The sequence below is a fragment of the Platalea leucorodia genome (assembly GCF_965183815.1).
Source record: "Platalea leucorodia genome assembly, chromosome: 19".
NCBI lineage: Eukaryota > Metazoa > Chordata > Aves > Pelecaniformes > Threskiornithidae > Platalea > Platalea leucorodia.
In genome coordinates this window covers 7,800,622-7,810,112 of record NC_138841.1, presented here as the reverse complement: position 1 = coordinate 7,810,112, position 9,491 = coordinate 7,800,622, and the positions used below count along the sequence as shown (strand labels likewise).

The 9,491-nt window shown below is 59.1% G+C and overlaps 1 protein-coding gene across 1 annotated transcript; it reads right to left on the bottom strand.

Moving 5' to 3' along the window:
• Positions 1–615: 615 nt before the first annotated feature.
• Positions 616–4,200, bottom strand: LOC309598914 (SUN domain-containing protein 5-like; the record flags this gene model as incomplete). The annotated part of the gene is made up of 6 exons (XM_082329942.1): positions 616–792; positions 1,578–1,667; positions 2,028–2,195; positions 2,801–2,913; positions 3,488–3,563; positions 4,144–4,200. The coding sequence occupies 6 exons, from the start codon at positions 4,198–4,200 to the stop codon at positions 616–618; spliced, it is 681 nt and encodes a 226-aa protein (XP_082186068.1).
• Between the last annotated feature and the right edge of the window lie 5,291 nt (positions 4,201–9,491).

Sequence of the window (9,491 nt, the reverse complement as noted above, 5' to 3'; positions counted from 1 at the left end):
CTAGGAGCATCCGCTCCACAGTCGATCCCGCAGTCGAGCCGAGACTCTCCTGCCTGGCTCGCCAAAACTGACGTGCGGAAACAGACTCTGCAACCCCTAAGGGTGTAAAGTAGGTATGTTTATTCAGCGCTGGGCAGCACGGGGCTGGGGTCATCCCATACATATACATAAGGTTTCCCAATACGCCTAGACATGTGCATGACCTGTCCCCGCTTCGTGTTAAAATTAGCCCCAAGAGGTCGTTTCCATAAACTCCTCCCAACTGCGCTTGCGCAGTGCCTCCTGGTGGTGGTCGCGGGGGGGTCGTGGGGATGAAGGCTGATGACTCTTCTTCGTCACCGCTGGTAACCCCTTCTTCTTGCGCAGACTCCGTTGCTCCTTGACTCTTGTCCAAACTGCAGGGTTGGTTTCAGCTGGTTTTTAAGACAAGTTGCTGTTCTCATCAGGAACTGTCCTTCGCTGAGAGATTACAAGACTCCTTACTTCAGTCCTTTTGAACAATAGTTAAACTTTGATAGTTACACTCTAAAGCCCCTTTTCACCCCCAAAGGGCCTTCTTGCGCACCCCACTTTGGAGACAGAGCTTCTGCACCAATCTGAATTGCCACATCTTTTTTATTGTTTTGTTCCTTCCCCTTCTGCTGCTCTTTTCTGTATGCCCTTCTCTTTTTCCTCTGGTTTTGCCATCTTCCCGTGAACCTGCACTCGATAAATGCAGGTGTACGCTGCGTTTCCCCAGTTGCTCTTCACCAGAAGTTTGACACGTGCAAAGGCTCTGGGAAGCGGCGCGTTCTGGGAAGAAAAGAGGGAAAAGGAAGCAGGGGTGTTAGGAGCGAGAATGCAATGAAGGTGTCTCCCCCGGCCAGCCCTGCTCCTGCTCAGGAACGAGCTCCTGAAAGTGGGTGGGAGCGGCAATCTGAGGCTCGCTGCTGGTACCGCGGCTGCTGGGGACACGGGAAGGGGGAAGGCAGCTGCCATCCTCTGCATGCTGGCCCTGCTGGGGCTCAGTCTCCCTCCCCTCTGCCCCTTCCCTCTGCTGCTTGCTCTGTGCTGGCAGAGAGGCCGGGGAGGTGCTCCTGTGCGGGGGGCGGCTGCTGTGCAAGCCCACCAAGCTCCCGATGTCTGCTTGGCCTGCTCTCCTCCTGGCAGGCGTGAGAGCACGGGAGAGAAGGGGCACGCTGTGCTGGGAGGAGAGGACACTGCTCAGCCTGCCAGCAGGCCACAGGACGGAGCGACAGTGCTGGCCAATGCCTTTCACCACCGGGCTTCCCTGTTTCTTCACAACACAAAGAGGTTGCTTGGGTGGAGCGGCCGCATGTGCGGCTGGCTCTGCTGAAGGCAGTGGGTGCAGCCAGGGATATCTTGGGACTCGTGCTCCCACGGGCCTAACCCTGCCCTTGCTATCCTTCTGCTACCACCACTGCGTGCTACTCAGCCCTCCCAACCACGCCAGGTCTCTCCCGGCGGTGGTCCGGGCCCCTCGGCTCAGGGAGAAAGCATTCACGCTCTTCCTGCCATGGACTTGCAGGCAAAGCTGGTTTGCTCCCCGGCACCTTGCCCCTGCGCGTGGACCATACCTTCAGAGGGAAGGTCTGAATGGTCTCCTTTGCCACGTTGTACGTGAACGTCCCAAGGAGAGTTTCCTCTTCTCCGTCCGCATCCACTCCCTCAGGGGCAAAGCACAAGGAGAGCAGCTCAGACTCGTCCCCACAAAGAGGGAACGTACGTGCTGGATCAGCCCTGCTATCTCCCCACCCTCTCCTGGGGCTCCAGCAGTAGGCTAGCACTCGCTATGCGGGAGCTCAGTCTCGGCCTTGACTTCTGCTCAGGAACCCTGAGGTGCTTGTCCCGAACAAGTCTCAAGAGGGATGAAACCCCTAGAGCCCTTGAAGTGTCCCGCTAGGGCACTGCAGTGCTCAGGAGAGAGCAGGACGCAAACCTCAGAGGATGCACAAAAGCAAGCAAGACCCTGCCATGGCTTTCCCCCAGGGCCAGATCCCCACCAGAAGCACCCAGCAGAGACTCACAAAGACAGCGACGTCTCTGGGGGCGCTGATGACTGTCCCAGATGGAGAGACTTCTTTGGAGATGTGCTCCACAGTGACGGCAGTCAGATGGACTCGTGCTGGCAACTTGATGACCACCTGGCCCTGATCCCCTTGTAAAGGCCAGCAGTTTCCTGGGGAAACATCCGGCTGCAAGCAGAACACGAGAGCAAGGAAGAGAGAGAGAGTGTTGGGGCCAACACAACGGCCCGCGTAGCTTGAAGCGTAGGCGCCGTTGTGTCCGTGGGGTCTATTTTGGCTTGAAAATGAGGCGCGTGGGAGGAAATGGACAGAAGCAGGAGGCCTTCATCCCTGCCTGACTGAAAGGGGGCTCTCAGGATTATGGGGCAGAGGAGAAGAGCAATTATGAAACCGTCCCAGTCAGGGCCTAGCAGAAACACCTCTCTGCCCAGTGGCTCTGCAGGCCAGCCCCCACCTCCCGCCCGCCAGGCCCAAAAAGGCGCTGTTAGGGATGGGCGTGGAAACGGGGTCACCAGAGAGAAAGTTTTCACCCAGCTGGGGCAGAGCACTGTGGGCGAGATGCAGCAGTTTGGCTCCGTTCAGCTCCATTCCCCTCCTGAGGGGAACCATTGATTGCTAGCAAGCCCAGCCCTGTGTTCGAGCTTTGCTTTCAGGAACCTGATCAACACTGTGGGCTTGAGCAGTGCCACTGGAGCGAGGGGAGAGCCCCTGAGGTCGGTCCCCAACTTCAGAGGGAGGCAGGAAACCTTCCCTGAGGACTTCTGCTACGATACCTGCAAAATAGTGTCCGGAGGGTTGGCAGTGCGAAAGAGCCATAAAACCCTGCAGCCCCAATTCTCTTTGCAGATGTAGGTCTCGGAAGTTCTCTGCATGTCGATGGTGGCACCTGGAAGGGAGGGAGCGCAGGTGACTACTGGAAGAGGCCACATTCTAGGCGGACTCGGTGCTCAGACAGTCTTTCTGATGCTGCCGGCCAGCTCCACGTCTCTCAGTGCTCTCCTCCTCCCCACGCTGCTGGGGGTGCCCAGCTGCACAGGGGAATGACGGCAGCCACGTGCCTGCTGGTGACTGCTTCTCTCACAGCGCCACGAGGAGAAGGTGTGAGCGTTCTGGGAGACAGCGGGCGCCCACGTGAATGACAGCAGACCAAAACTGAGGGCTTGCGGCATGGGCAGCAAAGGATGGCCCAGCCATTCCCTCTTCCAATGCAGTGCAGAGGAAGAGAGCCCTTCCAACAGCACAGGAACACGTGCGGGGGCAGCGGCGGAGGCCCCCGTGCGGAGGCCGAGGGCAGGACTGGGAGGGAGTCTGAGAGAGCCACTGTGCCACAGCATTGCTCTTGGACCCCATGAAGCTTTGAAGCTCCCCCACTTTGGAGAGCAGCGCCTGCAGCACAGGCTGCTTTGGGGAGTGCTGCAGACAAGCGCAGGGCAAGGAGACTGGGCTGCTTGTGTCCATACCAGAGCTTTTCAGGGCCCAGTCAGACATCTCGACGTAGACTTCCGAAGCCATCTGCGATGCTGCCTGGTTCACTTCCTGGGAACGCCATAAATGAACACAGAAAAGGACCACATCAGCGGGCAGTTCAGCGTGGCTGCTAGCGCCGGCAGAGGCAAAGGGTCAGTGTCAGAAAGGCAAGGCAAGCCTTGTCCACAGAGCTGCAAGACTCTGCTGCTGACGGGAGCCACAAGGACTGAGGAAGAGAATCTGTGTCCACGGCCACGGCCATGGCCATGAGGTGGGTTGACGAGGGTCCCCACACCCTCGTCCCCACCCTCCACGCTCTGCAGGTCAGCGGGGAGATGGGCTCGGGCCCTGCAAGCAACGGCTGGCCCCGTGAGCGTGCCTGGGTCTCATCACTGCCTCAGGAGCCCAGCCAGAGGAGCCAGAGTGCCAGCGTGCCAAGGGAAGGCTGTTGGGAGTCCTCTGCTGCCTGAAGCAGCCTGCTTAAACTGGGCCTGGAGAAGGGCCTGTGCAGCACAGAAGCTCACCCAGCAAGCCCCTGGGGCAAAGGCTGGGTTGCTGCAGTCAGCAGTCCGACCCACCAACAAGCCCAAGGAGTGCTTTCTTGGGGGTTCTGCCCAGCCAAGCTTCATTCCCCAAAACGCAGCATCACCTTTGCCCTGCTGACCTCCGCCCTCAGTTGAGCCACCTCCTGCATCAGAAGCTGCATCATTTGCCTTTGCTCCTCCAAGAAAACGCGAAAGCTCCTGCATAAAAGCACGAAAGCAGATCTTGTCAGAGAGCGGCCCGTCCCCTCTGGGGAGCGTCTCAGCTCGGCAAGAAGGAGAGACACGTGTGCTTTCCCAGCTTTGAGAGTGCTTCCCTTCCACACCAGTTTGAGCAGAAGGCAAAGGCAGGTAGGAGGTATGGGAGCCCTGGCTGTTAGCAAAATGAGTGCAGGTAGCACGAGGTGGGCTGATGCTTCTGCACAGAACCAATTCCAGCTCAGGAAACGTCTCTTACCGCAGGGTCTTCAGGTCTTCTGCGGACACAAGTGCCAGCTCCTGAAAGGGAAAAACGCTCGGTTCGAGCATCCGCTACCAGAGCCGCCGGGGCTTCCCAGGAGAGGCTTTCCTAGGAAGACTCGGCACAAGCTGCTGCTTCTTTGGGTCACCCTGTGTGTGGCAGCAGGAGAGCCCGTGATTTATCCAGCCGCTCTCAGCAATGCTCTGTTGCAGGAGGTGCCTGTGCCACAGAAGTCACCGACCTCTAGCAGTGCCTTTGTTCGCATTGTCCACCCTGGCAGCGAGGTCCCGCAGTAAACACCAGCTGCAATTCACATCATCAAGAGAGAGTTATTTTACTGGGGTCGCTAGCGATGCCTGCAGTCGCGTTGTCTCCTCCCTGTTGCCTTAGGGGTGGGGCAGCAGGTGAGCTGAGGAGGTGGGGAACGTGGCGTGCGGAGAGAGGACGCGCCTCTGCCCGGAAGCCATCGGCCCAGGCTTGAGGGGACTGCGCAGCCGTGAGCCTCAGGTGTGCTCAGTGCCCCAGAGCTATTCCCCGCTTCCCCTCGCTGCTTCAGGGAGCCCCGAGACCAGGCTGCATGGGCTAGGAGAGGTACCTCCCCATGGGTGCCCCGGCACGGCCCCTCCCCTCTGGGAATCCCCAGTTCAGGCTTGGAAGTAGCTACGCCCTTCTCTCCCGGACTTGCAGACTAAGCAAGCCATGTGGCCCAGTGGCCAGAGCAGCAGCATGGCTGGGAGACTCCCAGTCTTACTGGCAGTCCAAAAGGCAGTCCCGGTCCAGGACGTACTCGGGAAGCGCTTGGGCCATGGGAGTTTCTGCCCATACTGGCCCAAAAGGAAAGCTGGGCAGCTGAAAGCTGGCATCCAGCACAGCCTGGCTGTCGCTCTCAGGTGTCTGCTCATGCAAACTCACCAAGAGCCACGGGGAGCAAGAAGAAGATGACTTGGAAGATCCTCTTCTTCTGCAGGGCCATCTTTTGCCTGAAAAAGAGGGAGTCCTGTGGCTGCCAATGATCCAAGCCTTGGGCAAAGCCCTCTGCCGGTGGAGTTCCCTTCTCAGGCCGGAAAGCCACCCTTTTGGAAGCCTCCTGCTGCCAGAGAGCTGCCAGAGCCCAGGAGGAAGACGATTTCTGTCCACACCGTTCAACACTGCCGGCAGATCTTCCCCAGAGGAAGGGCTCCAGAAGCACCATCCCAAAGGGAATGAAAATTATGCACGGAAGTAAAGAGGCCGAGCAAACGAAGACTGCTTTTCAGCTGTCTTTCTGGTGGGGACCTTGCTCTCTCTTTGGTTGAGAAAGCAGGCCTGTTCTCACTTGTGAGCACACAGATCTCTCTTAGGGGTGTTTTTCTGCAGAGCTGGGAAGCGCAGGAGCCTTGTCTGCCTTTCCTCCCAGAGCCCTCCCAGACCTGTGCGGTCACTGGCCAGAGCTGGGGAAAAGCCTTCCCCCGCGGGGGCTTGGCTTCCCCAGCTTGGGCGCCCGACTGGGAGCCCTGGGCTGCTGGCTGGGGAACACCCTCTGCTCTCCCCTTTGCTTGCACCGGCCCTCAGACATCCCCTTTCTCTCCCCGTCACCAGCAGAAACGTCATGTAATACGTACACGGCGGAGATGCACGTCCTCAGCAGACGTCTCCGCGGGGAGACAAGGGCGCCTGCCGTACGGCAAGTACGGCTGAAGACTGTCCCTGCGCAAGGAAAGCAGAGAAAAGTTAGGCCTGTCTCTTGAGGTCTCTTCTCTAGGATGCCCAGCCCCGCGTGTCTCAGCTGCCTGCGGGGAGGCGGGCACCGTGTCCTACACACGCATTCCTTGGGGCAAAGAGCAGGGCAGCCTGCACTTCTCCTGCCACTTGTGACGTTTGGCCAGAGCTCCAGCGCAGCGCAGCTCTCCAAGTTCACCCCCGAGGAGGTCACAGCAAGCAGCAGTGCTGAGCTTACTTGCAATTTCTGTGGCCTTGTCGCGCCACTTGGCAGGCCCTTGAGTGGCTGAGCCGGGAGCTGACATCGAAGAGAGTATCCCCAGCTCCACCTGCATGCGGAGGTTCCTGTCGGAGGAAAAAGACAAATGCCCGTTGCCCACCGTCCCCACGCCGCGGGAGCCGAGGCGGGCAGGAGCAGCCTGAGCGGCGGCCCTTGCCAGAGGACGGGCCGTCCCAGCAGCAGCGAGAGAGGGCAGCTCCCCTCTCCTTTCCCCATCCTTTGCTTTACACGCCTGCAGTGGGAGCAAGCTGGCAGCAGCAGACCCCCGCCTCGGGAAGCCCACCCGGCAGCACAGCGCGATTCTCAGCCCGTCCCTCCCTGCTCCCTGGCCCCGGCCCCACCCTGCCCCGCGGCAGACACCTCCCAGTGGCCGTTCGGGGAGGGGGCACGGGCTGCTGTCCCCCCCCACAGCTCCCCCCACCTCTTCCCTGGGCACTCCCAGGTCTCCCGACCCCTCTCTGCCCCACACAGCTGCTCCCATCAGCCAGGCAGGATCGCCCCTCCGCGTTCCGAGGGGGCCAGTCTCAGGCCCCAGGGGCTTGGCCTCCCCGTGCAGCAAAACCGCCCCGTGCAGCAGGGCTGGGCTCCGACCCTGCAGCACGAGACTGCCGCCTCCCCAAAGGCCCCTGCTGCACACTGCCTTTTGGCTGGGAGAGTGAGCCAGGCTTTCCGCCAAGACCCGTCCCCACAGAAGGGGGCCTTCGCAAGCCACGGGGCTCTTCCTTCAGAAAACTTCTGTCGGCTTCCCCAGGCTGCTCCGCACCCCACTGACCGTGCTAGGCCACGTCCGTGCTACCAGCCCAACCTGATGCCCCGCGGAGATGCCAGGCTTCGTACCTACTCGTCTGGCAGCGGCTGGGCCCTGCTTCCTCCCCTGCCGGCTGTTGGCCAGCCTCGTTCCCCAAGGAGCCTTGGGAGGGCCCTTGGCGTCTTCTCTCGGGGGCCTTTCTCCTCGCCATCTCTGGGCAAAGGCAGGCTCCCCGCTCCGCTCTTCCCCCTCAGCCCCAGCAGTGTGGCCTGCCCAGGCAAAAACAGCTCCGGCAGCAGCCCCACGCTGCCCCACAGCAGGAGCGCGCCTGCCCAGGGCAAGAGCCACACGGCAGCTGGGGGCTCCTTCCCCGCACGCCACAGGGCTGTGCGGGCGGCCAGCTCTGACCTCACACTGGTGGCTCTGACATCACACTGGGGCTCCCCAGCGTGCAGCAGGGCGGGGAGAGCCGGTGGGCTCCCCTGGGGCAGCACGGCTGCCGCTCTCCTGAGCGACGTTTTGCCCATGCCTCTGGGCCCCCCGAACCCTGCCACACTCCCGTGCCGGGCGGCTGCCTGGCCTGTGCTGCCAGGCAGGGTTCCAGCTCTCCTGGGCATCCCCGGGAAACCAGAAAGCCTGCTGGAACGGGGGCTTTGCTCTCAGCCCATGGGGCAGCTGCTTCTGCCAGCGTTTCTCCTTTCGGAACTGTTTTGTATGCCAAGAAGAAAAACCCAGTAAGAGGCAAGACGGGCTTGTACAAAAGGAGCTGAGTTTCCCCTTCCCCTGCTTCTTCCCGGTAACCCCTTCCTGTGCCTCCCCTTTCTCTATCGGTTCCTCCAGGAGCCCCTGTTAAAGCAGCAATCCATCTCCCCTCTCTTAGGTGTTCCCTTCGAACCTGTCGTGCCTCTTTTTCCTTCTCTCTACTATGAAAAATCATCCACGCTACCTCTAACATCTTTCCTAATTCCCTTGAGTCTGCCCCTTCGAAGTTTTGGAGTTTCTTTCTTATAGCTGGGGCCGATTGTCTCATAAAGACAGAAGCCAACTGAACGGCCTCTTCTGGTTTTTCGGGGTCTACATTCGTGTATTTCCTGGCAGTGACTTTTAACCGCTCCACCAAGGCAGACAGGGATTCGTTTGGTTCTTGCTTAACCTCATAGCATTTGCACCAATGGATCGCTTTTGGCATAGCGTGCCTTATGCCAAATAGTACCCAAAAGCCCCTGGGGTCCCGGCTGCTTAGGATCCCCCCCCGCGTCTGCGGCAGGAAAAGTTGGATCTGTCATTCCCTGCAGGTCCCCATTAGCCCGTGCTCCTTCTACCTCTTTCCCAGCAGTGTTTCATACCACCTTCTTCTCAGTACCGTCTCACAATGTCTCTAATATTACCTGTACGTCATTCCAATCAGGGGCGTGGGTCCTGGTTATAGTTTCCAAAACTTTACCCCCCCTTTCTGGCTCTTCCCTATCAATACCCGCCGTTTCCTTCCAGGACCTCAAATCCCTTCTTGGCAATGGCACTTTAACGCTTACTGGCCCGTTATTTCCGACCGCTTGTCGGAGAGGAGCTTGTAAAACCTCTCCTGCTTCCCCTTGTCGTCCCCTCGTTCTTCCTGCCATCGCACTAAATCCTTCTGCTCCACCAAGTCGCCCATAGCCAGGGCCATAGCCAATTCCTCCCGCGCTACCAGCGTCACCGGCTCGCCTACGACCGCTTTCTCTTACCCTGCTCACATGACTAATAGCTTCACCGGCGTCAGGATTCTCTCCCAACCTCTGCCGGGGAGCAGCCATGAACTCTAGGTCACCTTCTGCCTCCTGTCCGCCTTTCCAGCATCTCTTCCCCATACTACAAGCAGAACACCATCATTTTAAATTCCTGCCCCTCCCCTCCTTTTCTAGAGCCAAGATCAGAGGATCCTGTGGGATTATTCCGCATTCCTTCTGCCATTCTGGGAGGTTTCTTAGTGTGAAAAAGAAATGCACGCATGGTACTTCATCCCATTTACCCTCCCGCCTGCAAAGTACCATCAGTTGTACTATAGTAGTATATCTTACGAGTTCCGTTCTTTGGCCATTTTTCCTGATCTTCGAGACTATACATTGGCCACCAATTGTTACCATATTCTAGAAGCTGTTTTTGAGTGAGAGGCTCCCCTCCCAATTTCCTCCTATGTTTCACCATTCGTCCTAGGGGAGATCTTTTCCGAATCCCCCCTTCCGCAGAGGGCTTAGTACCCGCCACAAAAGATACAGCAACACCAAACAGA